The following is a 21,966-nucleotide window of genomic DNA, read 5'->3' as shown; positions in this document are numbered from 1 at the left end:
TATTTCAGCTTGCAATTTTTCAGTGAATTTGTTGCATAGTTGAGCTGTTATGTACCATAAAGATATGAACAAAAACCTATTGGTTTTGGGGAAACATATTGGTATAATAACTAGAATATTACTATTTTTAGAAAGTTTGTTTTGGTGTTTGAAAAATCTTGAAAGTTGAGTACATGTTTAGTCATTACTACATGTAGCAAATAATTAGGTATAATGGCTGAAGTGTTTTGTTTCTGAAGGTTTTTATGTAGTTTAACCCTTTGCATGCTGGGTAAATTGTCGTCTGCTCAAAAATGTCGTCTGGTTTATTCTAAATTTCTTTCAATTTACTTAAAACTTTGGGTATATATTGACTGAGTGGCAAACAGCTTGGAACCTGACCAGGCGCCGAGCAACTCGGCGTCTGGTCTGGTTCCAAGCTGTTTGCAAAGCCTTTAAAATCGCCATCAGCAGCCTAAGGGTTAATTTGTCTAACATGATTGTGGGTTGGATTAAGTTGCAATTCAATGTTATGATCTTGACAATTAAAGATGATAAAATCATGTTTGTGAAAATATATATGTCACCTTTGTAGTTGTTTGCCTCCCCTGTCAAATACCGACTCTTTTATCACAAACTATGTGTTGCATTTTCAAGATATTAGCATTTTAATCAGAAACAATGTGTCAACATTAGTAACTCTTATAGTATATGTATATTTAAGGTTTACTTTTAAGCTTAAATAGATTTGGTCTTAGATTGATCTGCAAAGAGGTAATTTGATTTCGTACACATGTATTTCAGACATGACCCACAACATGTTTGGCAAGTTTCACTTTGTTGACCTAGCTGGTTCAGAGAGGGCACATAAGACTGGCAATGTGGGGGACAGGTTTAAAGGTAAGTGTATTGACTGACTGATATATAGACCTTGTATTCCCATGCAATTTATGTGCATTTGACAGATACTAATTCATGTATTTGAGTCCTCCTTGTAGACAAGCAGTGTGCAGATGTCATAACTGTTTTTAGCTGGTCCGTTTATTGAAAGAAAAAATGCAGTAATGTGATGGCCTTGATGTCGTTGCATTGTTGTCCAATTACCAATAACTCGAAAGCATTCAAGGTATTCAGTATTCACAAAAAGCCTGGTGTGTTGCCAGAGACAATGGGCAAATGTTATGCAATGCACATGTTTGATAAGCAATGTTTTCATGTATGCCTTCATTATACATAACACTAGACAAGCGTAGGCATCTGTTTCTCGGTGCTCTTGTTATGCAAAATGGTTTATGATAAATGCTGTTGACAAATGTGCGCACATTTTTATTTTAATTGCAAAATTAGTTAGAGATTATCATATATAGTTTTCAAGTTATGGGCAAGTTTTTGCCCACCAAGATGCAGACATTGATATCAAAGATATGACAGTAATACAACTTTTTTTCCGATGTCATAGGATTTATTTTGACTTTTCAAGCCAATTTAATATTTATATTTATTTTATCAATGGCAGAGTCAGTGCACATCAACTCTGGATTGCTGGCCCTGGGCAATGTGATCAGCGCTCTTGGGGACCCAAAGAAAAAATCCACACATATACCTTACAGGGAGTCAAAAATCACACGACTGCTCAAAGTGAGTTTAACATGTCATTATTTGTAACTACATAGTAAGTCTTAATTCATTTAATCCATCGATGCTTCACAAGTATGGACAAACACTTGTTGAATTACATGTATGTCCCTTGAGTAACTTGAAAAAACAAAAACTGATAATCAAGCCAGAATTTGTACTGTGTTTTAGGATTCACTTGGGGGAAATGCGAAGACTTTGATGATATGCTGCGTAAGCCCTTCAGCTGCCAACTTTGATGAGAGCCTGAATGCCCTCAAATATGCAAACAGGGTACCCATTTGTTGTTTTGTTGGACATTTTTAGTGAATATCATAGTTTGAATGTGTATTGCTGATGTAGTTTATTCAACTATTTCATGAACACCAATGTATGTGGTAACTTTCCTAATTTTCAGGCAAGAAACATCAAGAACCTTCCAATTGTTAACAGAGATATTCAGTCCATCAGATTTGAAGAAATGCAAACAGAAATTAAGGTTTGATTTGTGTTATTTGTATTGAATCGATGGCCTATTTCAAAGCGAGCCATGTATTAATAATGCACTTAGGATATATCATGAAAACAAATACACTTAACAAAACTTATAAGTATATAGGTATAAATATGCTCATATCTCGGTAAATACTGGCCTGATTTGGCTGAAATTTTCAACAAATATTGCTTAGATATACGGTATGTTATTTTATTTATTGCATTTCATAAACGATCAGATTTAACACACAAAAATCAATAAATGTGATGACACGTAACATGTCAAAGTCACAATACATAAAAAAAAGAGAATCTGCCACCCACGGTTGAATTTGACCTAGTCTAATAACGTGTGTGTCCACCCTGACTGTTGATCACAGCAATGCAGTGTCGACACATTGACATGACATATCTTTGTACATAATTTTGGGGCAGGTTATCCCACTCTTGAACAATTTTTGCTCGCAGCTGGGCGATAGTTTGTGGCACATTTCCATTTCTTCTGACACGGCGATTTTATTCATTCCAAATGTTTTCTATAATGTTTAGATCTGGTGATTTAGGAGGTAAGTCCATAACGTTTACGTTATTGGCTTGAAGAAACTGGGCCGTAACTATAGCGGTGTGCGCTGGTGCACTGTCTTGTAGAAGACGTAAACCCCTGTTGTTCCTAATCATATGCAACACCACGGGCTGAAGCACTTCGTGTTAATACCGCACAGCGGTGAGGTTTCCGTCAATAAAAACTATGTTAGTTTTATGATGTAAAGACACACCCGCCCATACCATAAGTGACCCTCCCCCGTACCTGTCACGTTCGATGACGCAATTGTCATAGAAACGTTCACCCCTCTCTCTATATACCCGTGTCCGGCAATCATTCTCCTGTAGGCGAACCTCTTTTCATCTGTATAAAGGACCTGACTCCATTCCGCCTGTGTAAGTCTGCAGTGACGCCACGACCAACGATCCCGTAGAGCCCTGTGTCGCTGGGTCAAAACAAACCCTTAATAGGGATGTCTACACCGCATGTTGGTCAGAGTTCTTAGACGACTTCTAACCGTCTGTGCGGAAAAGTTGCGTCCCGCGCGTTTCGCCGGCCGTCGTGGCAGCTGTACGCGTTCGCTGCTGACGATGGACATGTACTATATGGTCATCTTGTGCGGCTGCTGTACAACGTTCACGTGGTCTACGAGGCAGATTATCAACACTAGTGGTCCTTGTGTATTTCACCATAAGCTTTTTATGCCCCCACAAAGTGGCGGCATATAGGGTTGCCCTTGTCCGTACGTACGTCTGTACGTACGTACGTCCCGAAGATTGTTTCCGATCTAATTCTTGAAAACTGTTCGTCCAATCCTCACCAAACTTTAAACACATGTTTGTGACCATAATATCTTGATCAAGTTCGATAGTTATGGAAATCGCTTTAGTCATTTAGGAGTTACGGCCCTTTTTTGCCAAAAATACTTCAAAAATATATGTTTCCAATCTAATTCTTGAAAAGTATGTGTCCAATCCTCACCAAACTTTACATACATGATTGTGACCATAATATCTTGATCAAGTTCGATAGCCATGGAAATCGCTTTTGTCATTTAGGAGTTACGGCCCTTTATTTGCAAAAAAAGACTTGAGATTATCCTGAATAATCATTATGGCTTATTTTCTGTGACAAAAAATCGAAGTGAGGGCATCCGTGTCCTATGGACACATTTCTAGTTAATGGTGCGTCGGTTAACTCCCATATGTCGCACAACCTGTCAAAGATACAGGCAGTATAAATTATAACGTTGAAAAAACAAATTTAATTTGTAAGGTTATTTTGGACCAAAATTGAATGTCACCAACATTTTGTTGTAAAACAATAACAAATAATGAAATCAACTTAATTTTAAAACTCACCTGTGAATGCGGAACACCGGCGGTGACTAGCCCGATGGCTACCCCACGTTGTTGAATCGACAATTGACCCATTTAGTGTTTTTTGGATGTGTGGATTGCCATACAATCAACATTGACCACGTGCAATTATATTTCGAGCCAACCCACCATTTCCTCGTGCATTTTGATGTTTTTGTCGTATCATGGCTCAATGCACCATATTATTTAAATCGATCAATAAAACCCGATAATCATTATTAAGATAAAGCTAATAGCCAATATACAAAATTTCATGCAGATTATTAACAAATTAAAAAGTTATACGGTAATTTATAGTGTATACTTATAAGTTTTGCTAAGCGTGTGTTTGACAATAATTAACCAACTATTGATACTTACAGCAAACTATTTACTATTGGAAACATGACATTATCACAATCCAAGAAAACTGCGATATCTAAAAACATATTAATTTTGGAAATTAACGAGCTTGATTAACTCCAGAGGGCATTTCAATTTTATATAATAAATCACCTTTAGATGAGGAATATGAGGAAGCCCTTTAAAGCACCAAGATTACAAAGCTTTCCATCTCAATTATAATGTTGACCCTTCACCAGTGCTCTGCTTAGGTATATAACAGTTAAGTAAATAACTGAGCACCACGTTTTTATTCTAACCCACTCCCAGGCACTGCGTGAGGAGTTGGCCCGTCAGCGTACAACATTGGGGGGAGGAAACTCGGGCTGGGAAACAGACCCAGAGCTCGCCGCCAAGTATGCCGGCCAGGTCAGGCAGCTGGAGGACCAGGTCATCAGGTAATGGGATTTGTAATCAATCGGCCTTACCTGCCACATAAAAAATACAGCTTTTACTTTAATGGTTAACTTCTGTACTTTTTTTGTAGTCTTAGTTTTTCAAAGCAGAGGTACATGTAAACTTGAAAAAAGTAACTCTGCATTATACTAAATTTGTCTCAAACAGTGTCAAGTTGTTTGATTATTACAGTCTGTTAGCAGTTGACACATGAATGTAACTGTGATACAGAGAGGTACTGTCTCAAAGCATGTGATAATTTTCAAACTTATGTCATCTTTGAAAATTCCTTTTTCTACGGTTATTTTAGGACCCGTATACATTTGCATGCACCAGTTCTTTATTCTGCTAGTATATCTCTCAAGGTTACAATGTTTTGTTATACAATAAGATGAGTTTTGAATGACTAAAGAGAGCAAACACTTAAGTTGATTTTGGACTAAGCTGCTTTTTCACATTGAAAAATTTGGCATACATTTCTTTGCTTAAATATGAGTAAAATGTTGAAATTGTACTGCTTAACTGCTAAAAAAAGAATAAAATTTGTCATAAATATTTCAAATAGTGTTTATGATCGTGCAGGTTACAGACCGAGGTGAACAACTATCGGCTGATGACAGAGGAGGCTTACCGCCAGTTCATGCAGATACAGAGTGGAGAAGTGCTCACCAAGAGCCAAGATGGCCGCCTTCAGGAGTGGCTTGACCTTATGGAAGAGGTAGGTGGGATGTTTGTTTCCATATAGTAAACCATATTTTTTGGCATAGAAATGTTTTACTATAAAGTACATGTAGTTTATCGTGATTATCTTTAGTTGATAGATCATATATATTGAGGCTTTATGTGTGGATCTTATTTCAATCAGTCATTTATGGCATTGCTTGAGATTTCTAGTGACTTTGTTTTTTGCGTCTCACACAAGAAGGTCTTGTTCTAATGGCCTCTAATAATGGAGACTAGTACTATTATCTGTCAGTAAGCAATCTCAAAACATGATTCATACCAGCTTATACATATCGCTTAGCTATATATGTCATCTGAATTTAGTTGGAATTAATTTGTATAAGCTTGACTGCTTTATTATTCTATTTCTGAGAATGCTTTTGCAAATATAAGTTAAACTAGAACAGTTCCCAATGTTGTTTCTAAGTGGATTCTGATATTTATTTTGATATGCACAGAGAGTTGGGTCCGCAAGATTGAATGAACTAACGGAGGTAATGTGTAATAAAAGCACACTTTATAGTTGTTTGTTGTATGATGTTTGAAATAAAGATTTGATGAGGTCATCTTTAAAAATTTGTTTGTTTGCAGTGGCTTGATTGAATCATCAATAATTCTTTGCTTGCCTCTGGAGTGAGCAAAATGTTTTGTTGTAATACTGCAGTTATGTTGGTATCTTGTTTAATGATGAGTTCTCACTCAATCATGACCTCCTTTTTGAGAGGGTATTACAGAAGCAAATCATGTTTTTCTAACATTATATCTTTAGTGCTTAAATATGACTTAGCTTTTCGATATGTTTTTGCATTAAGAAAATATTGTTTCTATCTTTTGATTGGAAAGTATACATTTAGCATTATTATTTCTTCCTTAAGAAGAAAATGGTAAAGAAATTGTCAAATTTGAGCAAAAGATGAAAATTCAACTTATGATGCTTCTGTAATTCAGCCCCTGACCTACTTATATAGTGAAAACTCTCTGGATCAGTCCACTGTAAACAAGCAAGCAATTTTTTCAAGGATGGCACAAGTTAGTTTGTATTTTCTGTGCTTTGGTCTTATGGAAGTGCTTAATGCTTTGAAAAGTAATACTGGCATTTTTAAAGAAAATTTGAGGCATCAAAACAATATGTATATGTACTAGTAGAACTTAAATGCCAAACTTTAAAACCCTTAACTGTATGAAATGTTAAATCAGATGCATATTTATCATTGCAGTCATTGTTTCCTTTTATGCTGTTTCATATTTTCTTTGCTTTTATTGTCTGTCATTTACCTACATGTATATATGAATATACGACATTAATATTTATTCTTGTACTTTTGAGCAATTAACATTTTTTGAAAGAAAATTAAAATAATGTTATTGTTATGCTTCTTTTAAATACTTGGCAACTGGACAATAACACAGAGAAAGAGTGTTGCTTGCTAATCTACAGTCAAACAGCTGGGTCAGCAGTTGTAAAAAAACGTATTTACACATTGACTGTATCCTGAACATTCTATTAAAGGCTATTGTAACATGTGGTTCTATCAACTCTGTGTATAAACCAAGGAACATAAAATGGGTTACAGGCTGTTTCTATAAAAGAAATGTAGGAGTTTACACCACATGTGCCACATAAGCTACACCATAAAGAGAATGATTGACTAGTTATCAAGTTTACAACTGTAACATGTTGTGTGACTTGCTTGTTTGGATTGAACAGTAGTCTTTCCAATCTACATATACATAATATATGTGGGAGTCTTTGAGGGACATGTTCATTATTGCTATTTGATGTTGCCTGTGATTTACCTATAAGTTACCTGTTTGTTTGGTATGCCTCAGGTGAGGAGTAAAACATCCCACCGGGTCAGTCGGGATGAGATGGAGAGCCAGGCTGTCAAGGACTTACAGAAACAACTGAAAAAGGTATGGCATGGGCTGGGGCTTCACTTATAAGGCTTGAAGGGGAACACTCTTAAACACTTCATAACTAAAGGGAATGAAGGGAAAAAGGAAAATGTTTCATCTAGAAAATGGTTAATATTTATATATCATGACTGTATACATGCTGGTCTCTATGAGGGCAAAGGGGTGCTACAAAAAATGGACATGGTGCAGCACCCTTCCATAACTCTTTAGCCAGGACCCTTAACATTTAATGAGTTTGTTATTTATATTGATATAAAAACTCCTACTTTTATTAATGCTATGGAGGGTTAAGATCTAAGATGAAGTTGTTTAGTGGCAGTATAGTATTGTTTTGGATATAAGGCCATGTAAAAGTTATATATACATTTTTACTCTTAATAACTATTGTTTGCCTTTTCTTTGTTTTATACTCACTACTGAAAGGCGTCACTTCATTGTGAGACTTACTCTTTAAGTTAACAGTGTAACTGTTTGATCCATTCATTTCAGGCAAAAGAAGACTTGCAGAGTGATGAGGACATATTTGCGGAGAAAGCTCGGGAGGTTACTAATTTCAAAAGGAAAATTGAGGAAATGGTTGGTCTTCATGTTGATATCTTTATACAATGGAAATAAATCCATACATTCAGTAATTCTCCCAGGCCCATTTGGGGTGCAGGTGCATGTCGTGTGCTAGTATTAGCCTAATTAGGGATGTCCCACCAGTTTAATACGGGGGTCGGGATATCTGCTGTTTAGCAAAGGGTGTTTATCGATGTCATTATAGCCCAGCTATTATAGTCCCGCAAACAAAGATTGAAGGAGGTTATATTGGAATCACCATATGATCCGTCTGTTGGCAAAGTCTGTGGAATGAACAACTCCCACAGTGTTCATGTTACAACTATGAGGGGAAGAAGTAAATGACTTATTTTCCGTGATATATGGCCATTTGATATTAGAGTTGTTTGCACTTGAAATCTGAAATATACACTTTGAATAAAAAAAATTTACTATGGCTCATATTGTTTTCATTGACCTGGCCAAGTCTTTTTGAGGCTATATGCCCTTGAAAATGAGTTCGACAATTTGGCTATATTGAAGAGTTCAGATTGATGTTGTGGAAAAAAAGAATAACTTTCCCTGATATAATATTAAAAGATCTTTAATGATTTTTCTTGAAATTTTGCCTGTTTCAATTTATAGTATTCTGTGTCAATGCGGTGTCATCATTTCTGTGAAAGCTGTAGTTGAATTTGAATACATCATTGAAGTAACTGCTGCATTGCAATTGTGCAGAATTATGATTGTTGGAGTGTTATTTTACTTAAACAACAGCTGAAAGTCAAATGAATTTAATAAAAAGATGGCAGGATTTATGAGTGTTTAATAAGAATGGAATACCAGTCTATGCAAAGTGATAACGCTTTCGGATATGACCTTACGCCTAGACGCAAAATCACGTATCTAACATATCTAGTTAGTTAGACTCTGTTTTACTTCAAATGCTGAACAGTCTGAAACATATGTCAACTTGCACTTTAGAAGAATAAAGTAAGAAAAATGAGGGAGATGACACTCATCCCTCACCCACCCCCTTATCACTGACATCCCTTCAATGATTACTGGATGAAATACTGAATTCATTGCATATATCTTTTTTCAATCTAGAAACATTTTCTTTTAGGTACACTTCAGATGCATTTACTGCAAACCTGTCAGGGATAACATGTGCGAATAGATGTAAATTTAATGTTAATAAGCGTATTTCATCATTTTAATGTTGATAAGCTTATTCCATCAGTATTTAGTGTTTAAGTTTGTTTTTTTCTTCTTTTTGAAGGAGACAATGTTGGAGGAGCGTGAGAAAGCGTTGTCAGAAGCAGATGACAAACTGCAGAACCAGGAACAGACACTCATAGAGCAAAACATGAAGATAGAAGAGCTCCAGAAAGCTCTTAAGGTAGGGTTAGGTTATTAGTGGGAGAATGTACAGTAGGGTTGCCTTTTTTGTTTGCTTTAATTCTGTTCTATAGATTTTGATTTTGTTTCAGAGTCATTTTATTTAAGAAGACATGTATATAGATAATAAGAGTTTGTGCCATTAATCGTTTAACATCAGCTTAAGTTCACAGCCTTAACCCAAAGATATACACATGTATGCAATTTTTGTTAGCAGTACTAACAGATTAACAGTAACGTGGTAAGGCTATAGAAAAAAGTAAATACATAGAACTATAATTGAACCTGACTGTCCCTTATGTCAGGACGCACCAGCAGTGACCACACGGACCGTGGATACCCAGTTTACACAGGTACCATGTCTGCACAAGTGGCTGGGCTGATAAGCTAGCTCAGACAGGTTAACGTGAGGGTGGCTAGTTGGAAACTTTGTGTTTGAAACAAGTTTTGTCTGTTGGTGTATTTCTATTAAAATGTTTTGTTCTTTATTGTTCTTGTTTAATGATTTAACAATGAATTTTTTTTTTTAGAAATTTCATACTTTTACAACCTTTTGAAGGGAGATATATTTCTCAAAAACAAAATGGTGGAGGTTTTTATAAACCTGTGTTATTTAGTAAGTTGCATCATGTTGTTGTTCTCTAAAACATATCTCATTGATGTGAAACCTTCACAGGGAAGTTTGTTATGCACATACCTGTGTCTGATCTGTACTTCTGCTGAGTTTTATGTGATCTGAAATGTTCTTGTTAAAATTTGTCATTTAACAGCCAAGCAGTTCTCTGGAGGAGGTGAGGTTTTACAAGTCATCAAATAATCTGATTTTAATTACACTTACTTACATGTACATTCATGTTACATAATGGAAATATTTGCAGAAATGTAGAACCTAACTTCTTCTAATACCGGTACTATAAACACATCAGTAACTATCAGATTAGAGATTAACTGTTTACTTACAAACAATACCTTATTTCTGCAAGTATAACGTAACTATTTCTCACATGGTGGATTTTTTTTTGTCAATTTTAACAACATTTTGATTTGAGAAATGGCCAATATATTTTTCTTAGTTCAAGCACACATTTGTTTTATAGGCATTTCTATTTGTAATGTATTGTCTTGTTATTAAAAAATGTCCATGTTTCAACTGTGCATGTTCGTAAATGTTAGTTACATTTTTCCTTTATCCCCTGTTTTAACTTTTGCCTGTTAAGTGTAGACCATGCTTACTTATATCTAATTTAGTTGGCTAGTTGAAAAATATATCCTTAAATTTAGTACTGTGAATGTACACTTAGTATATGTTTTGTTGATAAACCTTGATTATGTATTATAGGGTGTAATTGCAATTGATCTGTAATAAGTCCACTCTGGTTGGGGAAATCTTGTTCAGTAAACTGTCTGAAAATGTAGCTAGGTTTCATAACCCTATGTCAAATTTTCATGGTATGTTTAAAGAGTTAACAAAGTGGCATTGTCAATAAGATGATGTAGCTTTGCTTTAATTGTTAAAGCTTTTAGATATATGTTTATTTATAAACAATGTATTACATACAACCTGAATGCTTCTGTTATTTGATCGTTTTTACTCTTTGCTTTCTTTCAAACAAAAATGATAAGGTTTAATCTAAGAAGAAGCTTTTCACATTTGATAGCAAGTTTGAAGTGTATCTGTTCATCAGTGTATGTATGCAATATCAGTCCTATCCCCTTGTCTGTGGTTACAGGTGACGTTGATTGGTGAGAGCTCGAACCTTGGTGATGGTCAGGTGACCGTCAGCGCCCCCGTCACTTCTCGACTCAACCGACCCAAGTCTGTACCCATACACCTACACAAACACTCAGAGATGGTAAGGAAAAGTTATTACATTGTCACCCCACATGATTTTGGCTGAGAATTGGAAGCCTCAAACTGGAAAAAAAAAGAACTTTACCTTTGAGTTTTGGATAAATTTAGCTTTTCTAATGTCATTACTCATTTTTGATTAGGATTCTACTTTGGGCCAAGGATCCTGTGCTCCGACCCAATTTTTCTGATGGCATTTCTCATATTTGTTTTACCATCACAAAGCCATTGATGGCTATCATAGTCTTAATTGCCTCATTTTGGATGAAAGAATTTGGCAGGTTTTTGAAATAAAATATTTGTAGGAAGATAATGTTCTTTTAATCATTTAGTCAATATTAGACCACAATTCTATGTTCCCATAAACACTTCATGCATCATCAAGTAAGTATGTAAGAATGTCTTTTGTTTGTTCTTGTGAATCAATATCTATGAACAAGAGCATACTAAATTATGATATGACACATAGAGGTACTCCCAGCTGCGTCCTCCCTCTCGGAACATTAAGACAAGCCCGGCCCTGTTCACGCTAGAGCGGGTGATGAAGAGTTTCCGGGCACGCAGCCAGCTGCTTGTGTCAAGACTGGAGGATGGGGATGAAGTTCTGCACCTGGAATTCAGTGATGGGGACACAGCCGGGGACCAGGCAGTTCATGTGGACAGTGATGGGGATGAGGTAAACAGGTCAGTAATTAGTGATGGTTCTATATTACCCCACTCTTTAGTCTGCCTTATGAAATTCCAGTATTTGTACAGTCTTGCGCTGTGCTAAAAGAAGTTCTGTAGCATATGAAGGACCATTTAATAAATTAAATTTAATTTTAAAGTGTTGTCTGTAGTATTCTGCTTATAGCACTAGAAGGAATAAGTAAATATGTATTTTATAACAGAATGTGAACAAAAACAAATTTTAAGTATGATTATAAGGTGATTTGTGTATGTATTGTAGACCGAAAGTGAAGCAGTAAGTATGTCAGTTCCAGTGCACGTTTCTCACTTGCAGTTCTTTTTCCCACCTTGTTGAGTGACTGTTTCGTCCAATTGCACAAGTTTGCAGTCTAAAATGCTTTTAAATTGAAGTTCTAACAGTTTTTTTCAAAATTACAATTTTGCTTTTTAATCAAGCTTTAAATATTTTGGTATTTTGTGTAGAAAGTTTGCAGAATATTTTTCAAGTTAAAAAGTAAGTCTATAGAGAACTTAGACTCAATTTCTTAATAATGCATATTTATTCTGGTTTGACATTTTTTAGCTTCTCTTTGGTGATAGAAAATACAGTTGTTCAGAACTGCTCTTCCATTGTCCATACAGTCAAACTTCAGTTATGAACAATCATCAAGTGTAATGTGTGTTGTTACAGTGAGGGTACATTTGTAAGGAAGGGTACGTTCCGGGTGAAAAAGAGGAATGTTGAGAACAAGGAGAACACAGTGCCCGCCATCACTGTTGAAGGAGGTGAGCCCAATATCTCCCCAAAAATAAAAGTCTTTAAAGATTAAGTTAGATTAGATATTCACGATGTATTTCAAATTATTTTTTTTCTTAAATTATAATTTGTGTACAGTAACTGTGTATGCAGTGCATAGCATCTGTCTGTATTTGTACTATATCAGTGGAGTTTTAAAAAAATTGGTATGTTTTTTCCTGATCAAAAATCCAGAATTCAGTTGTTAACTAAATAAATAAATAAGTATCAACTGTTAAAGGCATATTAAAAAATAGCACACAATATATGTTTTTAAGGATGAAATAATCCTTGATTCATCTTTCGTTCCCAGAAGATGGTGTGGAGAGCCAACGTTTGAGTATACACTCGGGCCAGGAGGTTGGGAGAAGCCAGGAGGTTCAGAGGCAGATCAAGCAAGCCCAACTCAAGATGCTGGAGTCCAACAAGAAAATACGTGACCTTGGCATTAATATCAGGTAGGCATTCAGGGCAGTTGCCTGGCTTCAGGCAACAAGAAAATATGAGACCTCGGCATTAATATCAGGTAGGCATGCGGGTGAGTTGACTGGCTTCAGGCAACAAGAAAATACGTGACCTCAGCATTAATAACAGGTAGGCATGTGGGGCAGTCTACTGACTTCAGGCAACAAGAAAATATGTGACTTTGGCTTGAACATCAGGTAAGAATGCGGGTGAGTTTACTGGCTTGTGTCAAACAAGAAAGTATTGACCTCAGTATTAAATCAGGTAGGTATGCATGGAAGGTCACTGACTCAAGTTCAACAAGAAGATACATGACCTTGGCATCACATAAGTATGCAGGTGAGTTGACTGGTATGGAGAAAATAATATTGGTAGGAAGTGTTTTTTTTGGAAAAGTTCACAGTTCATAATATGTTACAACATGCATATTATTTATATGATAAACAAGTTGCTGTCTTTGGAGGATAGCCTGTTATAAGGAAACTACGGTATTGTAGTGAAAGAAATTGACAATAACAGTACATTGAATATAATAGATCTGAGGGTTCAAGAATTATACTTTTTGTTTTTTTAAATTTAAGTTAAAAAATAAACCTGTTACTTGTCATTGTAGAATGAAGGAACAGTTAATTAAAGAGCTAGTGAAAACTGGGAAGAATGCCGAGCTGATCAACAAACAGTACGCTGAGAAAATACAGGCCCTAGAAAAGGTAGGAAGTAATGTATTGGAATATTAAATGTGAATGAACTTTCATGTGTCGTCACCCTCATTGAATTATTTAGAAATTTCATGGGAAACCTTGTTAAATCATATATGTGTATGTACTTTCATATGTTGTCAAAGATCTGAATTAAATACAAAATATATTCGTCCTTCCTGGCCCTGTATTTCATTTTTTTCAGGAGAGAGAGGGGGTAAAAATAGAACTTGCAGAAACCCACAAAATGTTGACCGGCATCGAGGCCAAGGAACACCAGGAGACTGTTGAGAAGGAAAAACTACTTGTGTATGTACACTAGCTTCTTGCTGAAGGAATTTTTTTCAGACTTATGAAACATTTTAAATAAGATGCCTGTCTGTTATAATTTTTATCAGATAATTTCTTAAGGAAGTTAAGGTAAGAAAAGTCTGCTGACTGGTATCTTATCCAGCAGTGCTCTGACTGGGTGTGTATAACTCAGCACTTCTGGGCTGGTTGTGTCTTATTCAGCACTTCTGTGATGGTTGTGTCTTACTCAGCAATTCTGGGCTGGTTGTGTCTTACTCAGCACCTCTGGACTGGTTGTGTCTTACTCAGCACTTGTCATACTCAGCACTTCTGGACTGGTTTCTTCTGACACAGCTTTTCAGGGCTGGTTGTGTCTTACTCAGCATTTCTGGGCTGGTTGTGTCTTACTCAGCACTTCTTGGCTGGTTGTGTTTTACACAGCACTTCTGGACTAGTTGTGTCATACTCAGCACTTCTGGACTGGTTGTGTCATACGCAGCACATCTGGACTGGTTGTGTCATACTCAGCACTTCTTGGCTGGTTGCGTCTTACTCAGCACTTCTTGGCTGGTTGTGTCATACTCAGCACTTTTCGACTGGTTGTGTCATACTCAGCACTTCTGGACTGGTTGTGTCATACGCAGCACATCTGGACTGGTTGTGTCATACTCAGCACTTCTTGGCTGGTTGCGTCTTACTCAGCACTTTCTTGGCTGGTTGTGTCTTACTCAGCACTTCTTTGCTGGTTGCGTCTTACTCAGCACTTCTTTGCTGGTTGCGTCTTACTCAGCACTTCTTGGCTGGTTGTGTCTTACTCAGCACTTCTTGGCTGGTTGTGTCTTACTCAGCACTTCCTGGCTGGTTGTGTCTTACTCAGCACTTGTCATACTCAGCACTTCGGACTGGTTTCTTTTGACACAGCACTTCAGGGCTGGTTGTGTCTTACTCAGCACTTCTGGGCTGGTTGTGTCTTACTCAGCACTTCTTGGCTGGTAGCATCACAACCAGCACTTCTTGGCTGGTTGTGTCATACTCAGCACTTTTCGACTGGTTGTGTCATACTCAGCACTTCTGGACTGGTTGTGTCATACTCAGCACATCTGGACTGGTTGTGTCATACTCAGCACTTCTTGGCTGGTTGTGTCATACTCAGCACTTATGGACTGGTTGTGTCATACTCAGCACATCTGGACTGGTTGTGTCATACTCAGCACTTCTTGGCTGGTTGTGTCATACTCAGCACATCTGGACTGGTTGTGTCATACGCAGCACTTCTGGGCTGGTTGTGTCATACTCAGCACTTCTGGACTGGTTGTGTCATACACAGCACATCTGGACTGGTTGTGTCATACTCAGCACTTCTGGACTGGTTGTGTCATAATCAGCACTTCTGGGCTGGTTGTGTGTTACTCAGCACTTCTTGGCTGGTAGCATCACACTCAGCACTTCTTGGCTGGTTGTGTCATACTCAGCACTTTTCGACTGGTTGTGTCATACTCAGCACTTCTGGACTGGTTGTGTCATACGCAGCACATCTGGACTGGTTGTGTCATACTCAGCACTTCTGGACTGGTTGTGTCATACTCAGCACTTCTGGGCTGGTTGTGTCATACTCAGCACTTCTGGACTTGTTGTGTCATACTCAGCACATCTGGACTGGTTGTGTCATACTCAGCACTTCTGGACTGGTTGTGTCTTACTCAGCACTTCTTGGCTGGTTGTATCTTACTCAGCACTTCTTGGCTGGTTGAGTCATACTCAGCACTTTTCGACTGGTTGTGTCATACTCAGCACTTCGGGACTTGTTGTGTCATACCCAGCACTTCTGGACTGGTTGTGTCATACTTAACACTTCTGGACTGGTTGTGTCTTACTCAGCACTTTTCGACTGGTGTGTCATACTTAGCACATCTGGACTGGTTGTGTCATACTCAGCACTTCTGGACTGGTTGTGTCATACTCAGCACTTCTGGACTGGTTGTGTCATACTCAGCACTTCTGGACTGGTTGTGTCATACTCAGCACTTCTGGACTGGTTGTGTCATACTCAGCACTTCTAGACTGGTTGTGTCATACTCAGCACTTCTGGACTGGTTGTGTCATATTCAGCACTTCTAGACTGGTTGTGTCATACTCAGAAATCCCTCCTTATAATTGTCTAATATAAGTGTACTAACTCTTCATTTCTGCCAACATTGCACTGCATTCAAGGAAAAATATATTCATCAACATGTATTTCTTTCAGTGAGTACAAAAAGAAAGTAGAGACAGCAAAGGCCAGGATGGTGTCACTGCAAAGGAAACAAAAAGAAACTGAGAAAATAGCTAATATGTCTACACAGAATGACAAAAAGTAAGTACATTGGAACATGAAATTTCAACTCATTTGCATATGAAAGTGTCAAAGTAACTGAAAAATAAATGGTTTCTCTGTTTATGCATATTGATATATTGATAGATATTGCTTAATCCTTTCATTTTTTGGTCTTCATTTAATATCATAATTTATTATATGACAGTGGCATCATTTTGTGTACAACTCATAACCCAAGAAAAAACGTTCTAACAATCTGATTGTAAATAAGAATGATTACAATGAGCACTGCACCTGTCTCCTCAGGATCAATGACCTGGAGCTGGCAATAGAGCGTATGAAGCAGCAACAAGAGAACCTTCAGAAGAGACTCAAGGATGAATCTGACCGCAAGGTGAAACTGGAGGTATGTTGAAAGGGTAGTCTGAAATACTCTAATTACCCTAATTCATATTAATTTTTAGGTGGTTACATGGTGTTTAGATTCTATGTTAATACTTTGAAACAAATTTACTACTCTTATCTTTTTTAGGGTTTTACAATTGCATGAAGTTTCGTGTGAAACAGCTAAAAATAAGACTATAAGTATCTACAGTCAAACCTGTATTAAGTGGCCACCCTTGGGAAATGATGAAAGTGGCTGCTTAAGACAGGTGGCCACTTAATCCAGGTTTGACATTTCCGCCACTTTAGCTTTATTCAGTATGTATCTTAACCACCACCTCACACCACAATCAGTAACATATGTATCAAAATTATTGAAGAAGGTTGAATGAAAATGCATTTGTATAGATAAAATAACTTTATTTCAAATTTATAAATAAAATACATTAGATAAATGGTGATACAAGAAATAAACAAAACACACCACATATCAGTCTACATATTTACACAACTAGTCTGAATTAATGGCCCGAAACAGTAACAAGGCGAGCACAAGCGTCCATAAACCATGCATACACGAGTTCATTCAGTTCCTCATTTCGTGTCATTTCCTCTGTCTTTTTGCGTTTGGATTTCCATTGCTTTCATATTCCTCCACAATTTCACGCTCATGCTTAAGTAAGAATGTGATTTGAGTCCTTCCACAGTTAAATCCCTTGGCAACACTTTTTGCATTACGGCCGTTTTCTAATAACTTTATACATTCGACACGTTCTTTTAGAGTCAACCACTTTCGATTAGTCTTATGTTCAGCCATAATCAAAGATAATTTTTTTATCAAGAACAATGCATTGTAAATATCCGTTCGTAGTATTATAAATCCGTGCACTTTGAAAAATAATATTGAAGGGAATAAAATTCGTTACTCGTTTCACGCCTTCGAATGACAATGCAAACTGTGCATTCATGAAAACCGGTGTTTTTGTCAGTATTTAATAATTAACTTCGTAATTATTTAATTATCTTATTAATTGTGTCATTAATTGTGTCAATTCTGATCACAACATTCGCCAACGTGTACTATACATGATTTCTCGATGAGTAAACACGCATGGCAATCGTGTGATGCAATATTCATTTTAATTGGATGACGGAGATACCGGAGGCCGTCGTTCTTTTCCGTAAACTTCTATACGCAATTAAAGCTGTGTATTGGAAAAATTTATTAGCGGAAGTGTCAATGACAAGGGATTAGTGGCCGCTAATTAGTGTTTTTATGGCTTCATGGGGACAAAAATTAGTGGCCATGGCCGCGTTAGACAGTTGGCCGCTTAATGCACGTACATTATATAGTAAAAACGTACGGGGGGAATTTGGAGTGGCCCGTTAAGGCAGGTGGCCATTTAAAGCAGGTGACCGTTCAACCAGGTTTGACTGTATCATGTGTTTCCAGTACGGATAAAAAAATCCGACCCGAGGGCACGCGCGTAAGCCGGTAACGAGGCTTGCCGAGTTACCGGCCACGCAACGTGCCCGAGGGTCGGATTTTTCGATCTGGACCAGAAAACACGATTGATAATTTTTTCTTGCATACCGAAAATTATGAATTTGCGGAAAAATTCACGTAGAAAACGCACTTTTGTACATTACACCAAAAGGCGCGTGCGACGTTGTGTACTGACGTCATAAAGCGCAGTAATTTTAAATCACTATCGACGTCAAATAGTTCCTTTAAAAATCGCTCTTTAACGATCATTTATTTTCAAAGTATTGTAAACTTATATTTTTGAATCCGCTTTAATGAAATTGCATAATATACTTGTCATAAACATACAATAAAAGAAATAAGAAGTGGCGCGTTGTTGCGCGTGACTCATCTTACATGGGGGGTTTAAGATGAGTTTTCACAGCACCGGTCACATGACCGGAAACACAGGTCTGGTATGCAAGAATAGTTCTTTCACAGTACATTATTATCTCAAAAATTGATTCTTCCAATCTAGAATGCCTAGTAATTGCTCCATCATAATTTTAATTTATAAACTAATGTGTCTTATTTTATTCACTAGAATATAATACATGATTCATACATGTTTTCCCCCAATCAAGCGTGAGATGCAGAAGGAATTAGCGCGAGTCAGTGAGCTGGAGATCAAGAATGAGAAGCAACAGAAACTTCTCCACCGAAAGAATGAGGAGATTGCCTCCGCCAAACGACGACTCCGCAATGGTAGTGCTGGTACACTGCCTCCCATACAAGGGTGAGAAATGGGCTTACTGTTTTTTCTTTGTACAGTTTAAAACCCAAACAAAAACTTTGATGCATGAAATACAATATATGTAATTCATAATTTGTGTTAGTATGGAAGAACACCACTAAGATCAATATTGAAAACAACTGCTGATTTTCTGTGAATGCCTCATTGGATGTGTAAACAAGATATTTAGAGGTTTAAGCCAACATGATGTATTTGTGCCTGAAACATTCTTCAAGATTCTTGTGGTATAGTTATTTCCTGCATTTTGTAGAGAGGAGCAGGAGATAGATGAGAAGAAGCGTTGGTTGGACACAGAGATTGAGAAAATGCTCCGACAACGACAGGAGGTAGAGACCCTTCAGGAGGTGAGAACTGTAGTTCACTTGTACTTGGAATCATGATGGATATTAATTAATTGAAAAGAGTACATGTAAGCAGGATGGATATCAATTAATTGAACAGAATACATGAAAACATGACAGATATCAATTAATTGTACAGAGTACTTTGAAACATGATGGATATTAAGTAATTGAACAGAGTACATGTAAATATGATGGATATCAATTAATTGTAGAGTACATGGAAACATGCCAGATATTAATTAATTGTACAGAGTACTTGGAAACATGATGAATATAAACTAATTGTACAGAGTACTATGAAACATGATGGATATCAAGTAATTGAACAGCGTATATGTAAATATGATGGATATCAATTCATTGTATGGACTTCATGGAAACATGACATATACCAATTAAGTGTACAGAGTACTTGGAAACATAACAGATATCAATTTATTGAAGGGAGTACATGTACACATGATGGATACAAATTAATTGTACAGAGTAGTTAGAAACATTCAGGATATCAAAAATAGACATTTAATTAAACAGAACCAATAACTTTTTTCTGGCAAAATGTTTTACTAAAAAACATCTTGTTTACATTGTACATTTACTGGTGGTTACTCCATATAAAATAGATACTTCTGTTGAATGTATAAGATTTCATAAAGAAATATATGAAAAGTGTCTGTCAGCAGTGTTTATGATCAATTCACATCGTTTTTTTCAGCAATTGAAAAAGCGAGAAGATATGATTGCCAGGAAAGAGGCTCTTATAGCAGAGCGGAGTGAACTTGAAATGAAGAAACTGCGGTCTAGTCAGGTGGTGAACAAGGTAGGCTTTATGGTTATTTGTTCAATCTTCCCAGTAAATGCAGGTTATTGTCTCACAAAAATAGTAAATTTTCAGGCTTTTAACATGTAGTTGAAATTGTTTAGGAGCCCAGAAATTATTACATAACTATTTGCTTAACAGTTTATCTCTGGAAATTATCTAATTTGTCCACTAATGATCTTATACAATGTATTGTACTTGTAGAGCCTGTTATCAGTGTCTTCCAAGCTAAACCTGGTGGAACAAAGGCTAGAGGAGAAATCCCGGGAGCTTGTGTCAACGCCAGACAGCGGGATGGTGAGGGAAGATGTGGTGAAACTGCGCTCTACACGAGACAAACTGAACAGGCAAAGGGCATTACTGGATGAGAAACTGCATGGTGGGAGTCTACTGTCAACGTCTGAGGAAAGGAGGTCTGCTTTATCTCACATTGTTTGATAGCTACATGTTTTTTTTATAAAATACTTCAGGTCTTATTCAGTGTCTTATTGGCCAAGTTTGACGAGTTCTGTATAAACTATTTTTGGAACCTATCTAATGTTACTTTCTTATTTTAACCATTTCTTTTTATGATCTCTTCAAGTGTTTTTAAATCAAGGTAGAAAAAAAAACGCAAAATTTTATTATCACCATAATAATTTCACACTAGATATGCTGTTTTATCTACTAGTAGATTACATAAAGTCATTGCTGAATAAAAGACAGCTTTTAAACCTTGCCTTCATGATTTGATGTTGTTGTTGTCAGGGTTTTGGAGTTGGACGAGGGAATTGAGGCTCTGGATGCGGCCATTGAGTATCGGTCGGACAACATTCGGTCACGGCAGCTGGAGGTCAGGCACTCCATGGCACTTGCCCAGGTAGGCATGGATCACAAATGTGTACCACTTCTGTATTATCATACTTTGTATTACAAATCTGTGTCTGAGTGATTTTAGCATTTACATGTATTCTGAAGCCATTCAAAGGATGAAGAACTCAATGACACTCATCGTTTTTGTTTCCGTTACGTCTTTTTAAAGTTTTCAGGGTGCATAATCTTATGTCATGGTGGTTTGAGAAACATTAAACTTTCTAAAATTATGGAATTATGCATCATCTAATCACAGCTGAATATTCTTTTCATTCTTGTTTAATTCTAGAGTGAGGACAACTTTGTGAACCGTTTGAACTCTTTGTCAGCAGATGATCTCAAGTCTCTTTTGTCAAAGTACTTCGAAAAGGTTATCAACCTGCGAGAACAGGAACGAAAAACCTCACTGCAGTCTTCAGAGATGGAGGTACATGCATTATCTACTATTTTTTTCTACAAATTCAGTCTTTCATAACACTTGATGTTATCCTGTGTACAATATAAGCGAAAAGAAATAAAGTTGACATATCCCGGTAATAAACAGGCCCATTTTGTATTTCACAAAGGTTAAACTTGATGAGCAAACAAGAATAATTCGGGACCTAGAAGGAGCTCTCCAGAGATCAGCAATGGAGGTTGATCGGCGGATAACCTCCCAGCAGCGAGAGTACGAGCAAAAAATCCAGCTGCTCATGCACCAGCTCATGGAGAATGGTAACCAGGGCAACAACAGGGTTATAAATGGGCACGACCCAGCACAGGAACAGAAGTGAGTGATTCCAGGTTATGCTTATTTGTAAGATGCTTGTTCTGTACTGAAACATAAGAATTGACAC

At 37.0% G+C, this 21,966-nt stretch overlaps 1 protein-coding gene across 7 annotated transcripts in view; it reads left to right on the top strand.

Annotated features, from left to right (window-relative positions):
• The window catches only part of LOC128231519 (kinesin-like protein KIF27), a 34,601-nt gene that overhangs the window by 6,346 nt on the left and 6,289 nt on the right, over nucleotides 1-21,966 (top strand). For 3 of the 7 annotated variants that reach the window (XM_052944460.1, XM_052944459.1, XM_052944461.1), the window contains exons 10-36: nucleotides 784-879; nucleotides 1,496-1,617; nucleotides 1,786-1,887; nucleotides 2,012-2,092; nucleotides 4,663-4,790; nucleotides 5,371-5,506; nucleotides 5,970-6,005; nucleotides 7,342-7,425; nucleotides 7,918-8,004; nucleotides 9,251-9,370; nucleotides 9,675-9,722; nucleotides 11,100-11,222; nucleotides 11,688-11,902; nucleotides 12,168-12,182; nucleotides 12,579-12,673; nucleotides 12,997-13,141; nucleotides 13,762-13,858; nucleotides 14,052-14,155; nucleotides 16,383-16,490; nucleotides 16,758-16,857; nucleotides 18,945-19,096; nucleotides 19,365-19,458; nucleotides 20,174-20,278; nucleotides 20,483-20,691; nucleotides 21,026-21,137; nucleotides 21,420-21,557; nucleotides 21,697-21,899. In XM_052944460.1, the coding sequence (XP_052800420.1) occupies nucleotides 784-879; nucleotides 1,496-1,617; nucleotides 1,786-1,887; nucleotides 2,012-2,092; nucleotides 4,663-4,790; nucleotides 5,371-5,506; nucleotides 5,970-6,005; nucleotides 7,342-7,425; nucleotides 7,918-8,004; nucleotides 9,251-9,370; nucleotides 9,675-9,722; nucleotides 11,100-11,222; nucleotides 11,688-11,902; nucleotides 12,168-12,182; nucleotides 12,579-12,673; nucleotides 12,997-13,141; nucleotides 13,762-13,858; nucleotides 14,052-14,155; nucleotides 16,383-16,490; nucleotides 16,758-16,857; nucleotides 18,945-19,096; nucleotides 19,365-19,458; nucleotides 20,174-20,278; nucleotides 20,483-20,691; nucleotides 21,026-21,137; nucleotides 21,420-21,557; nucleotides 21,697-21,899 (3,055 nt within the window). Of the gene's footprint in view, nucleotides 1-783; nucleotides 880-1,495; nucleotides 1,618-1,785; nucleotides 1,888-2,011; nucleotides 2,093-4,662; nucleotides 4,791-5,370; nucleotides 5,507-5,969; nucleotides 6,006-7,341; nucleotides 7,426-7,917; nucleotides 8,005-9,250; nucleotides 9,371-9,674; nucleotides 9,723-10,139; nucleotides 10,161-11,099; nucleotides 11,223-11,687; nucleotides 11,903-12,167; nucleotides 12,183-12,578; nucleotides 12,674-12,996; nucleotides 13,142-13,761; nucleotides 13,859-14,051; nucleotides 14,156-16,382; nucleotides 16,491-16,757; nucleotides 16,858-18,944; nucleotides 19,097-19,364; nucleotides 19,459-20,173; nucleotides 20,279-20,482; nucleotides 20,692-21,025; nucleotides 21,138-21,419; nucleotides 21,558-21,696; nucleotides 21,900-21,966 lie in introns of all 7 variants that reach the window. The other 4 variants (XM_052944463.1, XM_052944464.1, XM_052944465.1 and 1 more) reach the window with 4 other exon arrangements.

This window comes from Mya arenaria, chromosome 4 (assembly GCF_026914265.1).
Source record: "Mya arenaria isolate MELC-2E11 chromosome 4, ASM2691426v1".
NCBI classification, from domain to species: domain Eukaryota; kingdom Metazoa; phylum Mollusca; class Bivalvia; order Myida; family Myidae; genus Mya; species Mya arenaria.
Note: the sequence above shows the minus strand (reverse complement) of the source record. Positions and strands in the feature narration are given on the sequence as shown.